This window comes from Lissotriton vulgaris, chromosome 4_1 (genome assembly GCF_964263255.1).
Source record: "Lissotriton vulgaris chromosome 4_1, aLisVul1.2, whole genome shotgun sequence".
NCBI lineage: Eukaryota > Metazoa > Chordata > Amphibia > Caudata > Salamandridae > Lissotriton > Lissotriton vulgaris.
The window spans coordinates 222009214-222033411 of NC_141691.1; the positions used below are offsets into that span (position 1 = coordinate 222009214).

At 46.5% G+C, this 24198-nt stretch overlaps 1 protein-coding gene across 2 annotated transcripts in view; it reads left to right on the forward strand.

The window, feature by feature from the left end:
• Positions 1–24198, forward strand: part of TMEM255A (transmembrane protein 255A) — a 290132-nt gene that overhangs the window by 178077 nt on the left and 87857 nt on the right. For both annotated transcript variants that reach the window (XM_086918520.1, XM_086918521.1), the window contains exon 4: positions 15205–15294. In XM_086918520.1, coding sequence (XP_086774646.1) covers positions 15205–15294 — 90 coding nt within the window. The remainder of the gene's footprint in view (positions 1–15204; positions 15295–24198) is intronic.

Below are 24198 nucleotides of genomic sequence, written 5' to 3' on the forward strand. Positions count from 1 at the left end.
GTCCACATACTGCCCTCCCTCCATCAACTTTACTCTCTTAGAAATCTTCTGGTAAAAGGAACGCCAGAGTGAATGCTTGAAGAAGCCTGTCCAATCTCTCAGATACAATCTTCTGCTGGGAAGCAAGTGGCTCTATCTGCCTCTGTTGCATGGAGCCTAACTTTCTGTATCTACTTGATCATTGCTTCATTGCTCAATCCTTCGCATTCCTGGCTACAGTTTCTATTTTTGGTTTTGTAATCCTCCCTCCTGACCCTTTATACCACCTGCCACTGGGAGACAGTCAGTGATCCTTTGTGGTCACTTTATGCTTGCCCTGTTTTTCATCCAAGTGCAATTTTCTTTGCTTCATGCAAAAAAACTGTTGTCTTTGGCGTTTGAAGGAAACCTGGAAGAGATTCTCCCTTCTGTAGGCATGTACTTAGCCCCCAGCAATTAGCCGATAAGGCTAAGTACATGCCTAGTACTCCCTCTTTCTTCCTGTGTCCATAATTGTTTACTATAATGATCCCTGTTTGGGAGGCCTGAAAGTCCAGTTTTCTGTGTTCTAACCAACTCCACTGTTTCCAAACCTCTCATTTCCAGAGTGGACCAGAAAGATCTCTGAATATAACTCCTTTTGTTTGTCAAAACTGTCTTTATTATTTTCTATTTTTAAATCACACATAAGGTCTCCATTAGAGCATTTTATCCTAACACAAAGGTACTGTTCCTAAGAACTGAATAAACACACAATATGTACCTTCAGTAGCATTAAGGAATAGCAACGAGCCATTAAGGACGAGAACCCTCACTCACCCGAAGGAGACATGCTTTATTATTGGGCTCCCTCCTCGCAAAAGGATCGCAAGGTACCTTGTGTGGGCTGCAACTCCCATAAATATTGGGAGGAGCTGTGGTGTTTTTGATGAGCAAGATGGTAATATTGGTAGGTGAGGGGCTGAGTGCAAGAAGAAAGAGAACAGTGATTAAAACTACCTCCCAGTAGTATTTAAAAACAGCGAAGAAAGGGGGTACCAAATACCCTATCTAAAGAATCAACATGTTTCTGCCCCTAGCTGACTACATAAGTTCATGGGCATTCATAAGGACCAATTAAATATGAACTTTTAAAAGCCACTTGGAACCGCCGTGTATCAAATGTTTCACTGTATATTTATGCACCAGTCACCTTGCGCCGCCCACGCTGTTCACATTGTCACATGCGTCGCAACCTTGGTTTTCATTGACACAACTTGAGCACCACGTACAGTTTGTGTTGGTCTCAATTTTGTTAGTTGTATATTGCAGTGCTGCAATAACTGCGAATTACTTCCTATGTCTTTCTTTTTCCCTTGAAGATTTATATAAATGATGCCTTGAGCACACGCTATAATCATTCAGAGTCTCCTTGCTTCCTTTTGGATAATGTTGTACTCATATCCCTGCTAACTGCCTTTAAATAATACCAGTTGGGATACCATATGTTTTTACAATTAGAATAGATAGTGTTAAGCTTCCCTCTGAGGGCGTTACATTCTTTTGGTAGGGATGAGACGGACTCTCTTCTGTAACTGTTATGTGGTATAAAGCTGGAGTCAATCTCTCCTTGGCATTTTGTTTATTTAATGATGAGTTCAGTGCAATGCATTGCCCCCATCACTGCCTTAAAGGCATCTCAATTATTGGAGGGGGTGGGGTTGTGTGGGTTCACCTGTAAATATTCCTTAATTGTTTACTATAGATCATCCCGCAAGAGCTTATCTCAAATGAGTGACCTAGGAAAGAATCAGCAGCTCTATTTAGGGGGGGGAGCCTCCCACTCCAAAGTCAAATCCACCGGGGCATGTTCTGATAATGCAATAGGGTGGAACGTGACTGAGTGTAAGGCCTGGGCCAAAGCATTACTCACAAACACATAGTTCAGACCTGAGCAGCTTCGGTGAGAGTATGAGACTATTTTTGATAGCATCCTTAATGTGTAGAGTACGCCATGTGTCTAGAAGCCCCAACTACCCAAAGTGCCCGCTTCAAGGCCTTAGGGATGCTCCCTGTGGTAGACCTGTGGGCATGTGTGCTGTCACCTCCTGAGTCCCACGTAAGGTTAAACTCACCCATAACAATGAACTTGTGAATATAACTTTCAATGTAGTTCCCCTTCAATCCTTTTAGAACTCCCCTAATTCTCACATTGTTCTACCTAGAATGATTTTCCAAGTTCTAAGATTTCTACTGAAAATAATATTTTGCTCTGTGAAGATGACTACCTCTCAAGTGTTCCTGGTTCATCGACCTGTTGTCTGGAGACTTTTCTTAGGAGCAGACAGACCCTCTAGGTCACTTATTGTTGTTGTGTCCTCGTGCAGGTCCTTTTTGATGCTCATCCAAAGTGAGGAAAACCACTCTTTTAGGCCTTTATTGAGGGCTTAGCTACCCTGTCTACAGCACTTTCTTCCTCAAGCCTTTTCAAGGAGTCTCCCTTGGATTGACTCCGGCAAGTCAGCATCTCCTTTACCAAAAGTTTCTCTTTGCCTTTTAGGCCTGCCATGTCTTTCAGATGGTTACCCTTGATGGCCAGGTGTGCTTCTTTTTACAGGGGTCTGCCACAGAGATAGGACTCTGTTTTGGGTCCCATCAGTCCTAGCACTCCAACTCTGATTCTCCATGCCTTCTTTTCTAGTTTACACTGCAGTTCTGCCCAGTCTATAGATTCATTAGGGAAGAGCTTAGTAGTCCCCCCAACAGCAAAAACGTGCAATCCAGTATTTTCAGGATGGCACTCACTTGCCCCAGTCTTTTTGCTCTGGTGTGGACCCACCAGCAGGGGCAGCTGACACAGTTCCTGCAGTGTCTTCTGGTTCTTTTTGTGCAACAGAAAGTCAGACAGTCTCAGCCCATCTGTTGGGGTCGCTTAATGTCACTGACAGGCCACTCACCTCATGATGGGACCAAGCAGATCACCATGATTTGCTCTTTTCAATGGCCCCTTATATCCATAGACATGCCATCTAACATGCTGCCCACCGTTTGGAGAGTTATTCCCTTCCTGTGGCTTGGCCGCTATCAATATTTTACTATTCCCAGTTGACCACATGCTATGGTGGCCCCTTGTAGACCGGTCGGGGTAGCACATCTTGCAAATCTTCTCCCTGAGCCCCTAACCACTGCTTTACTGTGAGGCCCCCCTGCCCAATTGTGAGAAGTCGGCCTGATATGCAGTGCTCACTATTCTAGTGATCACTATGTATCATTCCAAACGACCCTTATTGATGATTGGTTGTAAGTCAACCTTATATACCAGCTATCCTAGTAGCATGGACAAGAGCAGTCTTTAGGCTAAACTCTAGAGGGCGTGTTAAGCCAGCTGTTATACCATCACATATACCCCTTGAACACCAAGTGAAAGGACACCACACAAGTTGTTATGAAAATAAAAGGATATTTATTTAGAACACAACAACCCTGGACTCTTTATGAGGACAGGGTGCTAAGCACAATACAAAGCTCTTAAAGAATTTCTGAAAGTCGCACAATTTACACAAATGCCCGAGGGGCACGGAAAACCATATACTACAAAAGTGGAATGCGAAATACTAGCAGGTAAGTAACTAGTCTCAAAGGCTTTAGGATCGCTAGGACTGGACTACTGAAACTTCAGATTACGAGCAGGAGGCCTAGGGAGATCGGGTGCAGAGTGTGCACTCTCACGCGGGATGCGGGACAAAGTCTATGGATGCTAGATTTCGTAAAGTTAGTGTTATCGGACAAATCCGACTAGGTAGAGCTGAAACGAAAAAGGATCTGGACACTTAGATAGTTAAGCTATGCTGGAGCACCGAAATGCTCAGGTTACCTAGCCCAGGGGCTGCGGCTGCATAGGGCTGAAAAGACGTCGGGATTCCTTGTTGCAGTCTATGGAGCCTGAAAGAAGAAGTTGCTGGCAGGCGACCAGTGATGAAGTTCGATGTGATCCAAGCCTGGATCGATGATGGAGGATACCTGTAAGCAGAGGGGACCAAGTTCTGAATCACTAGCCAGTGATTAGATGGGCACCAGGATGGCACCGGATGGAGTCACCTCAACCAGGTGAGTGGGCGACGCTGGGCTCTGCAGTCTCTCGGACCAGGAGGCGTTGTCGGCGACCAGGATGGAGGTGCGAGCTGTCCCACGAAGGTATCTGCTGTCGACGTCGCTGGACCCAGGATTGGGGCAACAACTCTTGGCAAATGCAAGCCCACGCGGTGGACTCAAAATGGCATCTGGAGTGGACCAGGAGGGTCCGGGGTGCTCCTCTGATGGAGGGGAGCAAGGGCCAATCTGGAGCAACCAGACCAGCAATGAAGATGTCGTCGTTCGTCGTCAAGAGGGCCACAAGCCAGCAGGCAAGTGGCCGGACAACGCGGTGAGCAGCAAAGAGCAGAAGGGCCCCACGCAGATCTCGTGGATGCTGGGGGGCTGGACTTCGGTGCTGGAGCGGCTCAGGGTCAGGGCTTCTCAAACCCCAAAGCACTCACTCGAGGATCCCCCGGCGGTCGTGCTGGATAAGCTTAGTGCAGTTCTGAAGATGGCCGGTCCCTCGAGGTCTCGTCACACCCACGGATCTCAGCTGAGCTGACGATGTAGGTAGAGGTCAAAGGTGCCAGGGAAGCTGGGTCTCGTCGTGCTGGTCGGTCTGGTTCCGGAGGAAGGACGTGCAGCAAACCGCAGGTTACTTAGGTGGTGCCCGCAGATGCAGGGTGACTACTCCTTAGTCACAAGGGAGAAATCTTGAGAAGAAGTCTTGAGTTCCTTTCGTAGAAAGTAGTTTCAGGATTCAAAGATGATCTAATTTGGAAGGGTCCCCGCTCCCACCTTTATACTAAAGAAAGGGGCTGGTACGCGACTAGGTCCTGCCCATGGGTGGGACCAGGAAGGGGGGTGGTTACACCCCTCTCCCATGCCGGACTTTCCCCAGCTCAGGGGCTGGTGTGCCCCTGGAACTGGTTCTAGCCGGCCTATGCATAGTGAGCACCGGGGTGCCACTTGCAGTCACCTTCCTATTCAGCCCTGCCTACCTAGGATACACAAACCCTGTCTGGGATGGTGCTAGCACCGCCCCTGACAGGAAACCCTTTGTCCAAGCTCTCCTCGCTGGAAGGACTCCCAGCAGCAGGAGGTCAGACTTGTGTCTGTGGTGGCAGCATCCATTTTGTGATGCTGAGGCTCGAGTTAACTGTAACCGGGGTTCACAGTTACATACATGTCGTGTCCCTCTAGAAGGGTGGAATGATAACCCCGTCGCCAGAATTGGCGAGGGGTTAGTATTCCAATTCGTATGACACCTTACTCAACATGTTTTGATAAAGCGATACCAAAGTTGTCAAATAACCGCGAGGATTATAAGGCACTTAAGAGTATATGGTACGCGTTATCATGGAACAGCTATTAGGACTTGGTTCCGCAAGCTGCAAACGGGCTCAGCTCATGCCAGAGCACCATCTCACATGATTCCAAGCACTCTGCCTTCAGGATTGTTAAGGCCTGCCATATGAGTGACTGATAGGAATACATGTGTCCATTTTAGGGTTAGATATAGGTATACTATATCTAAAGCAAAGGGTGATTACACCACCTTGCCCCAGCTGTTGTGCAGCCAGTTGTATCAGATTTAGATGGCCAGCCAGGGGTGGCATAATACATGCTGCAGCCCCTGGTAGGCCCTGGGTACACCTATGCCCTGAGTTACAGGGTCTGATAAGGTGGCCCAGTACCAATTGGTAAATGCACCTAAGGTACACGTGTCAATTTAGTGAGAGAACAGCTAGGCTGTGGGTCTGATTAGCAGGCCCACAGCCAGGGAAGTCGTAAACCAGTGAAGCAAAAAGCAAAAATCTGGGGTGATCATAGGATTGCAGACCCTACTCTCCTACATGACCCCCCCCCCCAAACTTTGGGACAATAAACTAACCTTGACCAGGTGAGTCTTCTTGCTCTAAGTGGAAATACCTGGAGAGCTCATCTGCATTGCCATGATCAGTGCCAGGTCTATGCTCCACTGTAAAATCCATCCCCTGTAGGGAAATGGACCACCTAAGCAGTTTGGGGTGTTCACCCTTCATCTGATTTAGCCACAGGAGGGGCTTATGGTCGGTCTGAATCTTGAAATGAGTGCCAAACAAGTATGGCATCAGTTTCTTCAGGGCCCAAACCACAGCAAAGGCCTCCATCTCAATAGCTGACCAATTTTTCTCTCTGGGGGTCAGCCTTCTGCTTATAAAAGCAATGGGCTGGTCATGACCATCAAAATTCAGCTGAGATAGAACAGCTCCCACACCCAACTCAGAAGCATCTGTTTGGACAATGAATGGTTTGGAGTAGTCTGGACTCTTTAGGATAGGTGCTGTGCACATGGCCTGCTTTAGGTCATCGAATGCTTTTTGACAGCCTGCTGTCCACTGAACTTTCTTTGGCATCTTTTTACTTGTCAGGTCATTAAGTGGAGTCACAATTGATCCATAATTTCTGACAAATTTCCTGTAATAACCAGTCAGGCCCAAGAAAGCTCGAACCTGAGTCTGGGTTGTTGGAGGAGCCCAGTCCTTGATGGACTGTATCTTGCTCTCCAGTGGCTGAACCTGGCCTCCACCTACAAGGTGGCCCAAGTATACAGCCTGTGTCTGCCCTATCTGGCACATTGTGGCCTTGATAGTGAGACCTGCTGCTTGCAGTGCCTCTAACGCTTTCCTCAGGTGGACCAGGTGATCCTCCCAGGTGGAACTAAAGACAGCTATATCATCAAGATATGCTGCACAGAAGTCATCCAGCCCAGTGAGAACTTGATTCACTAGCCTTTGGAAGGTGGCAGGTGCATTTTTCAAACCAAAGGGCATTACCACAAACTGATAATGCCCACCAGGGGTAGAAAATGCTGTCTTGGGCTTGGCATCCTCAGCTAACCTGATTTGCCAATACCCAGCTGTCAGGTCAAATGTGCTTAAGTAGTTGGCAGAAGCCAATATATCTATAAGTTCATCTGCCCTTGGTATTGGGTGGGCATCAGTCTTAGTGACTGTAGTCTACGCAAAACCTCATCTCTTTCTTACCACCCTGGGTGTGAGGCTTTGGCACTAGAACTACTGGACTAGCCCAAGGGCTATCTGAGGGCTCAATGACTCCCAGCTCCAACATTTTCTGCACCTCAGTTTTGATGCAGTCTCTGACATGATCAGGCTGTCTGTAGATTTTACTCTTGACTGGCAGACTGTCACCAGTGTCAACCTCATGGGTACACCAATTGGTTTGACTGGGTGTCAGAGAGAACATATGTCTAAAGGATTGAAGAACTTGTTTGCAATCCTTTTGCTGACGCTCAGAGAGGCTGCCACAAAAGACAACACCATCTACTGACCCATCATCAGGGTTCTGAGTGAGCAGGTCTGGGAGAGGGTCACTCTCCTCCTCCTGTCCCTCATCTGTGGCCATGAGCAAGCTCATGTCCTTCCTGTCGACATATGGCTTGAGCCTATTCACATGGAGCCCCCTGAGGGGGCTCCTGGGAGCTCCAAGGTCCACCAGGTTGCTGACCTCTCCCTTTTGCTCAATGATTGTGTGGGGCCCAGACCATTTGTCTTTGAGTGCTGCTGGGGCCACTGGCTCCAACACCCACACCTTCTGTCCAGGCTTGTACACAGTCAGGACAGCTTTTTGGTCATGCCAAGCTTTTTGGAGTTCTTGGCTTGCCTCAAGGTTTTTAGAAGCCTTTTCCATATACTCAGCCATCCTGGAGCGGAGACCAAGTACATAGTCCACTATGTTGGTTGCAGGCTTTTTGAGAGGTCTCTCCCATCCTTCCTTCACCAAACACAGGGGTCCTCTTACAGGATGTCCATACAAAAGTTCAAAAGGGCTGTAGCCAACCCCCTTCTGTGGGACTTCTCTATAAGCAAACAAAAGGCAGGGTATCAGGACATCCCATCTACGCCTGAGCTTTTCAGGTAGTCCATGAATCATCCCTTTTAGGGTCCTGTTGAACCTTTCAACAAGCCCATTGCATTGTGGATGATAGGGAGTGGTGAACTTGTAGTTGACACCACATTCCTTCCACATAGCAGTCAGATATCCTGACTTGAAGTTTGCACCTTTGTCAGAGACAACCTCCTTAGGGAAGCCCACTCTGGAGAACACTCCAACTAGGGCTCTTGCCACAACAGGTGCTGTAGTGGTCCTAAGGGGAATAGCTTCAGGATACCTGGTGGCATGGTCCACCACCACCAGTATAAACCTGTGCCCTGATGCTGTCTGGGGTTCCATTGGACCAACAATGTCAATCCCCACTCTTTCAAAGGGTACCCCCACCACAGGCATTGGTATAAGGGGGGCCTTTGTTGTGCCTCCTGACTTACCACTGGCTTGGCAAGTGACACAGGAGCGACAAAACTCCTTGGTATCTTCATTCATGTGAGGCCAGTGAAAGTGTGAGACAAGTCTGCCCCAAGTCTTATTCTGGCCTAAGTGTCCTGCAAGGGGAATCTCATGGGCCAAGGTAAGAAGGAAACCTCTCTGTGACAAGGGGACGACCAGCCTCCTGGTTGCACCAGGTTTGGGGTCTCTTGCTTCAGAGTACAGGAGTCCATCATCCCAGTATACCTTGTGGGTACCTGTGGCGTTCCCTGCAGCCTCAGCAGCAGCCTGCTGTCTGAGGGGTTCAAGAGAAGGGCAGTCTAACTGTGCCTTCCCCAGGTCTTCTCTGGAGGGCCCCCCTGAACCCAGAAACTCAACCTGATCAGGTTCAAGTTCTTTATGCTCAGTTTCCCTCAGCTCTTTGAGGTCAGCCTCCTCTGAGACTTGATCCTCCACCTGGGGCAAGGGGGAAGGCAATGCCTTAACCCTACTGCTCTTCTTCTTGGAAGGTATCTGTCCATTGTTCCAGGATCCAGCACCTGTTCAGTGGGGCATCTTCTGGCCTGTGACCTAGTCACAGCAAGCACATGTGCTGGCAAGCCTAACATTTCCATGTGAGTCCTCTGCTCCACTTCTGACCATAGTGATGACTCCAAATCATTGCCCAACAAACATTCAACTGGGAGGTCTGAACTAACAACAACCTTCTTTTGGCCACTTACCCCTCCCCAGGAGAAAGCCACAATTGCCATACTATGGTGGGTAGTGACATTGCTGGCATTGGTCACTAGGTAGTCGGTACCTAGTATGATCTGTCCAGGGTCCACAAAGTTAGGTGTCACCATTGTGACACTGGCACAAGTGTCCCTATAGGCCTGAGCCATCTTTCCATTTATAAAAGGTATCTGCCTGTATTTGCCCAAAGTATTGGGACTTGCATCAGGGGATGTATCCATATCCCCTGTACAGACAAGGACAGCCTGACTGAGTGTGCCAACTAAGTTGTCATACCCCTCAGATCCCAAGGTTAACCCAACTAATCCCTTGGGAGGTGCACTACCACTGCTGACTGTACTAGGGGGTGCAGGTGCCTTAGGGGCTGCAGTGGTAGGAGTTTGCCCTCCTTTCTTGGTGCACTCACTAAACCAGTGAGTTTTACTTTTACAGTACTGGCACCACCTTTTAGACTGGCCTTCTTGAGTCTTCTTTTTCTGCTGTGAAGCCTGACCCCCACCCTCTTTGGTTTGTTGGGGGCCTGTCGAAGACTTCTGGTCATTTTGCTCATTCTTAGTATTACCCTTTTGGTCTGCTTTCTTCTGACCACCCTGGTTCTGCTTAACCCTTGTTCTGACCCATCTGTCTGCCTTCTTTCCCAATTCTTGGGAAGAGGTCAGATCCGAGTCAACAAGGTGCTGATGCAACAACTGGTTCTGACAATTATTTAAAATCTGTTCTCTCATGATCAGATTGTACAATCCTGTATAATCAGTAACCTTTCTGCCCAGCAACCAGCCCTCCAAAGCCTTAGTGGCACAATCCACAAAATCAGACCAATCCTGAGACTGAGTTTTCTGGGTATCCCTGAACAGCAACCTGTACTGCTCAGTGGTTAAGCCAAACCCATCTATCAGTGTATTCTTCTGGACTTGGTAATTGTTAGCATCCTCAGCTCTAGTAGTGAGGAGCTTATCTCTACCTTTGCCTTCAAAGGAGAGCCACAAGACAGCTGCCCACTGACTCTGGGGGACGCACTGGACAGTGCAGGCCCTCTCCAAAGCAGTTATCCATTTGTGGATATCATCCCCTTGCTTAAAGGGGGGCACTATCTTACTCAGGTGTCTAGTGTCTAAACTCCTGTCCTTTTCTCTAGGTAAAATGCTGCCACCAGTGGGGTCTGCCCCACTCAATTTCTGCTCTCTAGCAAAGGCAAGTCTTTCTTTGGCCAGGGCAAGTTCTTCCCTTTCAATCCTCAGATTGACTTCCCTCATCTTAGCTTCATGCTCTCTTCTCTGAGGGGATGTCATCCCTCTGTGAGAAGAGGTCTGAGAGCCATTGGTTCAAATGGATCTGTTAGAGCCTCTGGATAGAGACCTATCTCGTCCATTCCCAATGTTAAGCCTGCCTGAGAGTGGGCCTCGGGGTCCCCCAAATCCATTCTCATGCCTGCTTAAGTTGGTCCTGGTGAGTCTACTGACTTCTACCTGACCCTTGTCTGCCTCATCCCCTGACACTTCCTGATCCTCCTCCTCTCCTTCACTAACTGTTCCATTGAGATGGAGGTCAGGGTCCCCAAGGGTTCCCTCTAAGGGGGGCATGTTCCCATCTGGATTAGAAGGGTCTGTGTTAGCAGTCCTTCTGGCATCATAAGTCTCTAAGAGACCAATCAGGAATGGGATTGTAGGGTTAGAACCCTGTTTTAGCTTCCTGGAGGTACACACTTCTCTCATCTCCTGGAAGCTAAGAGCTGCATATCGTGAAGTGACCTGTGGAGGGTCCACTGACACAAGGGGGGCTTCTGAGTTCCCTCCTTTGTCCGACATGCTTCTAGTGTGGTGTAAGTGATGCACCTACCTACACTATTTGTTTGCCTACTGATCCCTTGCTAAGAGTTGTAGTCAGGGTGTGCTAGGCCCTGTGGAACTACAACAGCTGGTTCAGTAGAACTCAGAGTATTCTAAGCTAAGTTATATGTACCTTGGTACTTATGTGATCTTTCAAATGATATTCTTAGGATACGTGTGGTAAAACAACAGCAAGCTCAAATCCCACCGCTGCCACCAATGTGAGAAGTTGGCCTGATATGCAGTCCTCACTATTCTAGTGATCACTATGTATCATTCCAAACGACCCTTATTGATGATTGGTTGTAAGTCAACCTTATAGACCAGCTATCCTAGTAGCATGGACAAGAGCAGTCTTTAGGCTAAACTCTAGAGGGCGTGTTAAGCCAGCTGTTATACCATCACATGTACCCCTTGAACACCAAGTGAAAGGACACCACACAAGTTGTTATGAAAATAAAAGGATATTTATTTAGAACACAACAACCCTGGACTCTTTATGAGGACAGGGTGCTAAGCACAATACAAAGCTATTAAAGAATTTCTGAAAGTCGCACAATTTACACAAATGCCCGAGGGGCACAGAAAACCATATACTACAAAAGTGGAATGCGAAATACTAGCAGGTAAGTTACTAGTCTCAAAGGCTTTAGGATCGCTAGGACTGGTCTACTGAACCTTCAGATTACAAGCAGGAGGCCTAGGGAGATCGGGTGCAGAGTGTGCACTCTCACGCGGGATGCGGGACACAGTCTATGGATGCTAGATTTCGTAAAGTTAGTGTTATCGGGCAAATCCGACTAGGTAGAGCTGAAACGAAAAAGGATCTGGACACTTAGATAGTTAAGCTATGCTGGAGCACCGAAATGCTCAGGTTACCTAGCCCAGGGGCTGCGGCTGCATAGGGCTGAAAAGACGTCGGGATTCCTCGTTGCAGTCTATGGAGCCTGAAAGAAGAAGTTGCTGGCAGGCGACCAGTGATGAAGTTCGATGTGATCCAAGCCTGGATCGATGATGGAGGATACCTGTAAGCAGAGGGGACCAAGTTCTGAATCACTAGCCAGTGATTAGATGGGCACCAGGATGGCACCGGATGGAGTCACCTCGACCAGGTGAGTGGGCGATGCTGGGCTCTGCAGTCTCTCGGACCAGAAGGCGTTGTCGGCGACCAGGATGGAGGTGCGAGCTGTCCTACGAAGGTATCTGCTGTCGACGTCGCTGGACCCAGGATTGGGGCAGCAACTCTTGGCAAATGCAAGCCCACGTGGTGGACTCAAAATGGCGTCTGGAGTGGACCAGGAGGGTCCGGGGTGCTCCTCTGATGGAGGGGAGCAAGGGCCAATCTGGCAGCTAAAACCTGGAACTCACTTCCCACTCACCTTCGCCTCACTCAGAACCACCCTACATTCAGAAAACAACTTAAAACCTGGATATTCGACAATTAATTCCCCACCCTTCCTCAAGCGCCTTGAGACCCTCTGGGTATGTAGCGCGCTATATAAATCTCTTGACTTAACTTGACTTGACTTGACCAGCGATGAAGATGTCGTCGTTCGTCGTCAAGAGGGCCACAAGCCAGCAGGCAAGTAGCCGGACAACGCGGTGAGCAGCAAAGAGCAGAAGGGCCCCACGCAGATCTCGTGGATGCTGGGGGGCTGGACTTCGGTGCTGGAGCTGCTCAGGGTCAGGGCTTCTCAAACCCCAAAGCACTCACTCGAGGATCCCTCGGCGGTCGTGCTGGATAAGCTTAGTGCAGTTCTGAAGATGGCCGGTCCCTCGAGGTCTCGTCACACCCACGGATCTCAGCTGAGCTGATGATGTAGGTAGAGGTCAGAGGTGCCAGGGAAGCCGGGTCTCGTCGTGCTGGTCGGTCTGGTTCTGGAGGAAGGACGTGCAGCAAACCGCAGGTTACTTAGGTGGTGCCCGCAGATGCAGGGTGACTACTCCTTAGTAACAAGGGAGAAATCTTGAGAAGAAGTCTTGAGTTCCTTTCATAGAAAGTAGTTTCAGGATTCAAAGATGATCTAATTTGGAAGGGTCCCCGCTCCCACCTTTATACTAAAGAAAGGGGCTGGTACGCGACTAGGTCCTGCCCATGGGTGGGACCAGGAAGGGGGGTGGTTACACCCCTCTCCCAAGCCAGACTTTCCCCAGCTCAGGGGCTGGTGTGCCCCTGGAACTGGTTCTAGCCGGCCTATGCATAGTGAGCACCGGGGTGCCACTTGCAGTCACCTTCCTATTCAGCCCTGCCTACCTAGGATACACAAACCCTGTCTGGGATGGTGCTAGCACCGCCCCTGACAGGAAACCCTTTGTCCAAGCTCTCCTCGCTGGAAGGACTCCCAGCAGCAGGAGGTCAGACTTGTGTCTGTGGTGGCAGCATCCATTTTGTGATGCTGAGGCTCGAGTTAACTTTAACCGGGGTTCACAGTTACATACATGTCGTGTCCCTCTAGAAGGGTGGAATGCTAACCCCGTTGCCAGAATTGGCGAGGGGTTAGTATTCCAATTCGTATGACACCTTACTCGACATGTTTTGATAAAGCGATACCAAAGTTGGCAAATAACCGCGAGGATTATAAGGCACTTAAGAGTATATGGTACGCGGTATCATGGAAGAGCTATTAGGACTTGGTTCCGCAAGCTGCAAACGGGCTCAGCTCATGCCAGAGCACCATCTCACATGATTCCAAGCACTCTGCCTTCAGGATTGTTAAGGCCTGCCATAGGAGTGACTGATAGGAATACATGTGTCCATTTTAGGGTTAGATATAGGTATACTATACCTAAAGCAAAGGGTGATTACACCACCTTGCCCCAGCTGTCGTGCAGCCAGTTGTGTCAGATTTAGATGGCCAGCCAGGGGTGGCATAATACATGCTGCAGCCCCTGGAAGGCCCTGGGTACACCTATGCCCTGAGTTACAGGGTCTGATAAGGTGGCCCAGTACCAATTGGTAAATGCACCTAAGGTACACGTGTCAATTTAGTAAGAGAACAGCTAGGCTGTGGGTCTGATTAGCAGGCCCACAGCCAGGGAAGTCGTAAACCAGTGAAGCAAAAAGCAAAAATCTGGGGTGATCATAGGATTGCAGACCCTACTCTCCTACACCCATCACCTCTGCTTAAATTCCAGTTTCCAAGACCCAATGGCTCCACCTTTGTTAGTTGAACTTATGCTTTGTTAGTTGAACTTATGCTTTATCATCATGGGTCCCCTGTGGCTGCCATTCTGCCAGCTGCAGCTGTTTCCATCAGATAAAGCCCTGGCTCTTCGATTAACCCTTCTTCCCTAGGTTAAAATTAGGCAAACACACCTGCTGAACACCAAGATCCCCCCGGGTGATAGGCGAACACACCTGCTCAACACCAAGATCCCCCCGGGTGATAGGCAAACACACCTGCTCAACACCAAGATCCCCCCGGGTGATAGGCAAACACACCTGCTCAACACCAAGATCCCCCTGGGTGATAGGCAAACACACCTGCTCAACACCAAGATCCCCCTGGGTGATAGGCAAACACTCCTGCTCAACACCAAGATCCCCCTGGGTGATAGGCAAACACACCTGCTCAACACCAAGATCCCCCTGGGTGATAGGCAAACACTCCTGCTCAACACCAAGATCCCCCTGGGTGATAGGCAAACACACCTGCTCAGCACCAAGATCCCCCCGGGTGATAGGCAAACACACCTGCTCAACACCAAGATCCCCCCTGGGTGATAGGCAAACACACCTGCTCAACACCACAATCCCCCTGGGTGATAGGCAAACACACCTGGTCCACACGAATAGTGTGCACTACAAATACACATAACATAACAATACTGAAATATGTTTTTGAATGTAGTTTTTTTTCTTTTGTGCAGCGGTCGAAACTATGAGTTTGGTGGTATTTATCTTCTCCAGTAATTACGGGGTGCATTAAATATCTCGCCCTTTGCTATATTTCATCCGGTCAAACCTGCCGAAATTTAACAGGGGAAAACCGAACAGTATTTACCATACCATGTCGACTTTGGTTCGGTTAGCGATAAAATCTGCATGTTGTTCCCCAAAACTTGTAATAGGTACTATTTTACATTTACAATAAAGTGCCCAAAGGTATTGTTATTGCTTTGTTGCTATAAAAGGAACCTGGGTGCTAACAAACTCGGAATCAGAACTGGGCCTACTGGTTTCCAAAGTACATTGCAATCTTGATTTTTGCACTGGATATTATTGCTATGATATGACCATCCTTTATCTGTCTTATTGGTGAACACCTTTTCTTTTTCTCCACAGCTGGTTGCCTCGATTGTTTTTATAAGTTTTGGTGTTATTGCAGCCTTTTGTTGTGCCATTGTTGATGGAGTTTTTGCTTCAAAACATCTTGTAAGTAACCGAAAAATCTAAAACTTTACAAATGTAATGGTGCATACAAAAAACAAGTGCAGAAATCGTTCTAAGATCAAACTTGCATTATTCTATGTATTTATAGTCACGAAGATCCATGAAATTGAGCCATGTTATAAAATATTCCATACTGTCCAAGAGGTCACTCTTTTGTTAGAACTGAATGAACACTTTACACATGCCCATTTCCTGCTTTGTGCCATTGTTACCAGGGGGTTAAACTCTGGTTACTTTAGTCAGTGACTTTAGTAGGTCACCCTGACAGAAGTTTTGTTTGTTTCTTAAAGTGAGTAGTCACCCCCCTTAACTAGAAATCCAATTTCTTACAGTTGCATAATGTTAAGGAGTAGTTATTTGCCTCGGTTAAAGGTCCAGCTGAGAACCTCTACTTACTGGGCGATGTTGGCTGCCTTTAGTCACATACATGTCTCATTTTGGTATGCTAAATCACCAACATGAAAGCATAACAAACCCTAATAGCTTGGTTTTAAACAAGTAGTAAGCCCAGCAAACAGGAACTATGCCTTGAGGGGAGGCAACAGGTTATAGCTTGCCCCCTTCAACATATTGAGACACATCAGGTAAAATGTCCAGATAAAGATTATGATGGTGCTGCTGTAATCACTTTTCCAGCTTAACAGAGTTCTGCTAATTCTACATTTGTTGGCAATAAAATGCTCCTCCAGCAGAATTTGGCAGAAAAAAAGTGGATTTTATGAATAGACATTGTCTGAGAAGATGAGTGCTCATAATGTTCAGCTGTTACAAGTTCCGACAAAGGGTAAGGCTTGAAAAGACCTGCTAGCACAGAGTATGAGGCACTGAGTACAAATGGAGGTACATATCTGCCTTTAGAAAATCTGCAATCTGCTAGTAGGACTGAGTCTTATTTTTCATCATCTACTAACTATGATAACAGAATGGGATGGAGAGTGGTCTACAACCCATATCTCGCACACCAAATGCAAAGCTCATGACCTTATAGATATAGGGCCACATGTATCAAGCATGTTTGCATTCGCAAATGGGGCAATTCTCAGAATCGGCCCGTTGCGAATGCAAAAAAGGCTTTTTACATGTATCAATCCTTATTTTGCACTACGGTAACATGTGACCAAATCGCAAAATGGGTTTGCAATTCGGTATTTGGAAAGGGCGTGTTTCCGGCGTCCCTTCCAAATACCGAATCGCTGTGGTATGTATGATGTGACCATGAATGCGGTCGCAAACATTAGTATTTACCACCAACTTTAAGTTGGTGGTAACACAGTCGCAAACAGGAAGGGGTCCCCAAGGGAACTCTTCCCCTCTGTGAATGTATGCAAACACGTTTTTAAGAGCAGGCAGTGGACCCATGGATCCCTGCTTGCTCTCAAAAAATTAAACAAGAACTTTTCATTTTGTTTTTTAAAAAACGCAGCCCGATTTCTTTTAAGGAAAATTGGCTGCATTTATAAACAAAATGCTTAATTTTAAAACAATCACTGACATGACGGTGTGCTGACCCTAGCAGGCCACCATCGCCGTCATTTTAGCAATTCCTAGGGGATTGCAAATTGCTATCTACCTCATTAATATTAATGAGGTAGGTCGATTTGAACCCCACTAGGAATTGCTAATTGAAACTCTATGAGTTTTTATATATACATTTGTAACAGTGATTACCTAATCGTGATTCACTGAAAATCGCAATTAAGTAATCACTATTACAAATGTTGATACATGTGGCCCTCATTTACAAAGGATCTCATTGGTGAGATGAAATACTTCCACTATCAATGACTCAAGTACAAATATAGTTTTATTTATTGGGTTTGGTATGTGTTCTTACTTAAAAAGGCTATGCTACTTTCTGTTTTTATTTATTGATATACTTATTGTGAGGTCATAAGCAGTGTATTTGGTGTGCGTGAGTTACGGTTTGCCGAGCAGTTGTGCAAGTTATGACGTGAATATACCCATAACAGGTGGCTTACAGTAGTGTTGCTATTTTACCTCACAACCATTGCTGTATTTTAACTGTGTTTTGAGGTGAATTTTCAGTTTTTTTAAGATGCTCTACATCCATTGTCCAATCAGCATGGATGCTCTGGTGTGCCGTCCTGCGATGGTCAACAAGCGTCTGCTTCGGCAGGTGATGGCTGGAGGGTCTGGTCTGTGGCCAGGTCCTGCATCCAAACCATCATGCTGGACATTCCATACTGCATACTGCAAAACCCCAGGGCTAGTCAACACCAGCGACAATTGACCTTCGTCCTGGTGCACAGGGCCTATCTGCAGATCCTTGCCTTTGGTCAGGCCATATGTCCAGCCTTCCCTAAGCAGCCAACACTCACTGCTTGAGGGCTTCCGCCTAGCGCGGCTGGGATTGGCCACTAGTCTTACCTACTGCCATAAACTGCACCCCACACTCATTGAGTCACCACTACCCATAGTACATGGGCGTAAACCGTGTGCTGTGGAAAATGGCAGCCCAACGATCCTTGGGCACCCAGTCGCCTCTGAACACTGCCTTTGGCCATCTGCAGCGTGGATTGCAGCAGGGCCTGTGCCATATTTGAACCAACCCTAGTTGTGCACAGCTAAGGTGCTGCAAATTGCTATTTGATTGGCACATTTTTTAAATAGGATTCATGGATTCTTGGGGAAGGAGCTGATGGGGCGGGGGGTGTGGATTCAGAATTGGCAAAGTCAACCCATGACATCCCATGACAAAACCCCACATGAGCCTGGCTGTCAGAATGTGCTCATCTGTGGAATCTTTAGGCCAATCAGAGCACGCTTATTTGTGAATGCTCAATGGATGACAGTAATAAAAGCTTCCTTTTTCAGGGGTGTACATTTTTGTTTGCAATCGAACTAAATATTTTTCACTGATAAAGTATATTTCAACCCTTCAGAGCCCTTCTGACACCTTCTTTCTCAAAAAAGGCTGAACCGATTTACGCCAAACCAAGCAAAGGCCCTCCTCTTAGTAAAGTTCTAGGGCTAGATGTAGGTAATGAAAATGTACAGATTCTAAAATACCGAATTTTACCGATTCAGTATTTTAGAATCGGTAAATGCCATGTAGATAAAAAATCGGTAAGTATTACCGAATCGGTACGATTCGGTATTTACCGAATCGGTACTTACCGATTCGGTAATTCCCATTCATTACAATGGGTCTGGAGACCCAGAGAAATGAATATGAATTACCGAATCGGTAAATACCGATTTGGTAAAATAGGGAAACATTCAAGGGTGGCAGGGTGTCACATTGACAACCTGTTGCACCCCTGAATAGTGCTTGTGTGCACGTGGCACACATACATGCCATAAGGGCATGTATGTCTGCCACATGGCACTGTAGAAAATGCACAGATTTGCATTTTCAAAGATATTCGGTATTTACCACCAACTAATAGTTGGTGGTAAATAACGAATCCTTACAGCACATAAGCACTCTTAAAAGTGCTTCCTACATGCCATTTACTGATTCGGTAAATACCGAATCGGTAAATAATGATTCGGCATTCACCGAATCATCCCTTACATCAGAAATGGCTCAATACCGGTCGGTGAGCCTGAAATTTACTGAATTTCGGGTTTACCGACCGGTAATCGGCCACCTACATCGGGCCCCTGGTTTCATGTGAAGTTTAGTGTAATTCCGATCCGTATTTCTTCTTGTAGTATAGAGCAGCCTTCCCTAAGGGTGCTAAAATGGTTAAGCCTCTCTTTTTGGAGCTACCATCTTTATCTCCCTCCTGGACATCTTCCTACACAAAGACAATCAGTGATGGCATGTTCCTCTTTCTATGGCAGCACGCATAGAAAGAGGAAACAACAAGGAGAGATAAAAGTATTTCTCCTCATGTGCCACTCGTATGCCTCCTCTGGGGAGGCGTAGGTTTCTGACACATTCCCAGCTTTACAAAACATTGTAAATCTGAGAATGTGTCAGGTTCCATGGATGTTGCATGAGAACACCCACAGCAACACCCATGGAACGCACCTTTCACACAGAGTAATGTGTAAAGGGGCCCTTATTTACAAGGCCACGAAAAGGGTGATTTTCTGTGGCCCTGTAAATATAGGCAGGAACACTGCGCCGCAGGTGCGTTAAAAAAATGATGCACTGGCGATGCAATGGGCTTGTAACTGAGACCCACAGTATTCTACTCCTATAAATTCAGTAGTTGGTCTGTCTTTATATAATGGACAATTCTGGTGGTAAATACTATGTTGTCATTAATACTCCAACTTGAGTATTACAGTCAGGGCCAGACTGGGAACCACAACCGGCCCTGGCAAAGTGCTCGGCTGGCCCCCGCCTCCCCACTAGGGGGGTCAGAGGTGCGGCCGAGCTCGCTCTTTGCCGGGCCGGTTTTCGACCGATTTTGGTACAGGGCTGAAAATGGCCCTGTAAAAAACACGGCCCCCAGGGACCCAAAACCCCTTTACCCCCGGTGTGCAGCGCACCGGCAAATTGCCTGGTGCCTGCTATGGCCAGTCCGGCCCTGATTACAGTCCTGCCAAGTATTACAGTCCTGCCAAGTACCACACATCAGACGTTAGACTAACGCATTTCAGTGTGGTGCTCCGCATCACCGCACTGAAATGCATTGAAAGGTATAATGACTAGGCTCAGCTGTCAAACAATAAGCCCTGCAAACTGAGATGTGGCAGCAGGCAGCGCATGCCTGTGGCCAGCGCTAGCTGCTCCCGCAGGTTTGGGGCGCTCCCAGCAGCTGAGCAGGCTCACAGGCTGTGCTGCTACAATGTATATTTTGCATTGTGATTCCTGCCGTGATACGGGGCAGGCTCGGAGTCACTAGCCTGAGTAGTGCCCAATAGCCAGAGACAGTGGGTGGGCGTGCCCCAGTCAGGGTGTGTGTTTCTGGCCGTGGCTCCACAGAAGAACAGCCTGCCAGATCATGGAGAGTGATTTGTGAGGAAGTGGTGGTCAGTACTGGCCGGCTCCTTACTGGTTTGCGCGTGACACCTGCTGCAGCAAATATGGAGCTCAGTTGGCTGGCAGTTCTGCCGCTTGCACCTGCCCACACCAGCAGCCCATGCTGTGGGGGGCTAGATTATTCTGTTCACCGGTTTATTCCCGGGCCAAGGGAGAGTAGGCCCTTCAGCCTATGACTGACAGGTCGTCACCGTCTTGGAGTCACTGTTGACCAGTTGCAGCGGCCTCCAGGAGAGTAGAGGGCAGTTGGCCACAGCCTTGACCGAGGCGATAATTGCTACAGGGGTCACTGGCGGACAGCTTGAGCTCCCATCAGTCGCCGGCACGCCAGTCACACTGCTGGCTGGTGGCGCTGAAGATCAGACGAACACAGACAGTAAGTAGTCTACCCACCCAGCCACTTCAAGTTGTCTCTTAACTTTCAGTGTATAATATTATAAACACAATGTTCAAATTAAGTTTAATGGGAGAGTGCGGAATCTCCCATGATCCCTCCCTGTAATCCACAATGAACCGGCATAAAGATTCCTTAGATGGTGTATTTGCCATATAGGTGAGAGAAAGGATGTGAAGTGTAGCAGCACTGATGCATCGAAAATGTGAATTATTATCCCAAACGTACTAGAAGCTTGGATTCAGGGAGGTTGGAGGGCACGTGTGAATGTAGCTCTACAATCTGCAAACTGATTGTTAGCATGTGCTGCACAGATCAAAAGCAGCATCCTCCTCCATTAGTGGTGGCTGGAACAGGTATATTTCTGGTGCTTTGTAGCAGTTTTTTTGATCTTCCTAGAGTTTCTTGTTGCTCAAATGGGTGTATATTCCTGATTTTAATGTTTCCCTCATCTTCATTGCTTGATTTTGCTTGTGAAGAAGTGTCACTCATAATGACACTCAAATTATGAAAATGACACATATAAGCAATCTAAAACCTTTGCAGCTATGGTATTGTTAGTCCTCTGGGGTTAATACTGGCAGACCAGGTGCCGCTAAAGCTAACGCCATGGACTTTGGAAGCAGAACATGGTCTGAAGTTGCTTTCAGAAACTATTATTTACACTGGAGGAAGCATGATAAACATGGAAGGTGTTCAATGTAGAGACCTTCCTTCCTTGGATAGACTATGCCCATTTCAGTATTTATGTCCTGTGGGCAGGTGTTGAGAGGGGCCAGATAATGTAAGGCTTTCTGTTCCCCTGGAAGTTTGACTCCAGGTAAGCAGAACCTCTGGGCAATGGAAGCTCACCTTGATGACTGTTGATGAGAACTCATCAAAGTTTTCTTTGTAAGTGCCCCAGAGGAAGGACTGCTGGAGACCTCAAAGGCTCGGAGGACACACTGCCAGTCACCGCCATCTCGATCTCATCAGCCTCCAGCCAGGCTCAGAAGAACACACACTGTTTCCTGCCCTGTTCCAGAGAGCACATAATGAGGAAGTGAAGCAATAGGCAGATTCAGAGAATGTAGGAACCAGAAAGGTCACTCTCAGGCTGTTAAAGGTTAGTCCCCGAGCATCCTGAAATAAAATGACTATTGTATTATTCATCAACCAGAATAATTATATCCTACGTTGTACTTTTCGGCACAAGCGAGTCAACACTTGTTTCATCTGTGGATGATTATATTCCATCTGACCTCCTCAGGGCTAGAAAATCAACAAATATGAGAATTACAGTCCAATCACTATTCCAAATTATATAAGGAAACCACCACCATATTCCCTGTGACTACAAGAAGTGGTGGTCCACATGAGTGTGTAAGAGAGAAACTGCACGTTTCACATATCATAATTTGAATTAACTTTGTGATCAATCCATAATAGTAACAAAAATAAAATATCCAAACTTAAAGTATGTTACAACATAGGTTAAACTGCCTAATGTGGGACAGCAGTGCAACTGACACCCACAAAACAAGTCTTGAGCAAAGGTAAAACATTAAGTGAAAGGATAGTAACAAGGAACCAACACTTAATCATAATTAGGTCTGTGTACACTTCAAATGAACAATAAACTTAATAGTAAGTATTACCTGACCAACTAGTCCCTCAACACCAAGTGAGATCAACACTTTATTCAAGAGTCACCTTACACGTTCAAAGTGGTCAAACAGTCCACAGAATTGGTAAATATGTTAGGCCTGAAGAAAAGGAGAACACAAGTTTGAAGTCTCTAACAAATTATATAAAGTATTGTAAAATTATATTATATACTTATAACGTAACATTATACTGAAGCCTGTAATTGACATAAAAAGGGAAAAAATATCTGCACTAGAAATAGTGTTTATCGCACGTGGTTACACATTTAACAAAGAATCTAATATTTTGTTTGACAGTCGTAACTTATATTTTGAAAACAATAGTAATGACCAAACTTAAATGTAATGACATTGTGTCTGAGTGGGTGAACACACCCGTAGCCTGTCCATTACAAACACCTGACCAACCATCTTTAACTTTGAGAATAACTAAAATAACATTAATGATTCCAGATGGGTGATTTTACAGTACAGTGTGTAGCCCATGTAAGTCATAGCGGTCGTATACACAAAGAAGAAAAACTAAACAAAATTAAACAATGTTTGAGAAAAACAAAAACATAGTTGCCAAGGTTTCAGATTTCTTATGTGTGACATTTTCATAATTTCACCAAAATTATAAGTGACAATCAACAACTATGAGTGACACTTTCTTGTGAGTAAACTCAAACAGTGAAGACGGGGGGAAACAGGTATAATTATCAAAATGATATCCATTTAAGCAACTAGAAACTCTAAGAAGATCTTAAAACTGCTGCAAAGCACCAGAAATGGAAGAGAACTAATATAGGGGTGGTGCTTGGGGGCTGTGTGTTGGTGCAGCCATGCCCCAGATTCAGGGGGTTTGAGGGAAGCAGAGAGGTGTGAGAAAGCTTCATAATGATCCCCTTCCTCATCCCATTACCGACTTCATGACTTTCTTCATCTGAGAACACTCTAAGGTGCACATGCATCAATATTGCTTTTTGCGATTCCTTAATTGCGAAAAATAAGGAAACGCAATTAAGGAATTGCAAACTGCAATGCATCAAGAAATTGCAAAAAAAATAGCGATTTCTTAAAATTCCTTAATTGCGATTCTCCAATTGAGAATCGCAATTAAGGAATACCTCTCCATCCATTCCTATGGGCCTAGAAGCCTAAAGGAATGAATGTGAAGACATTCTTAGTTTGCGATTCTCCATTAGAGAATCGCTAATTGAGAGTGCAATTTTAAGGGTGCAGGGGTGTCCAAAGGACACCCTGTTGCACCCCTGAAATCTGCCTATAAGTACATCTTGCACACACACATGCCCCAAGGGCATGTGTGTGTGTAAAATGGAACTTTGAAAAATGCACTTTAGTGCATTTTTCAAAGTTTTCACAAATTACCATGAAGGTCAACTTCATGGTAATTTGCTCCCCTTATTTATGAATTCACAATTTTTTTAAGTTTGATGCATTGCAATTAAGGACCCCAATTTGTGATTCCTTAAATGCAATCGCAATTTAAGAAATCGTAATTTTGCGATTTCTTAAATTGCGAAAAAGGGCAAACATGGTGATGCATCCTAAAAATTGAAATTGCATTCGCAAACGGCCCAATTTTGCGATTCTCACCATTTGCGAATGCAATTTACAATGATGCATGTGGCCCTAAGTCACCACTTATGACCCAGTTTTTTCATGTCAGTGAAATAATCCCTCCTCCCATTCTTTTTTTTTTTTTTTGTGAGGTCTTATATAGCGCTCGACTTACCCTTGGGCATCTCGGCGCTTGCATTGGGAACCCGTCCTGGCCTTTCCCTGTGAGATAACCCATACTGGGCATCCCCAAGGTGAAGGCCAGGCATCCCGCCGCGGGGGGCCGTTGTGGAGATTAAGCAAGCTTAATGCCCAGAGTTGCA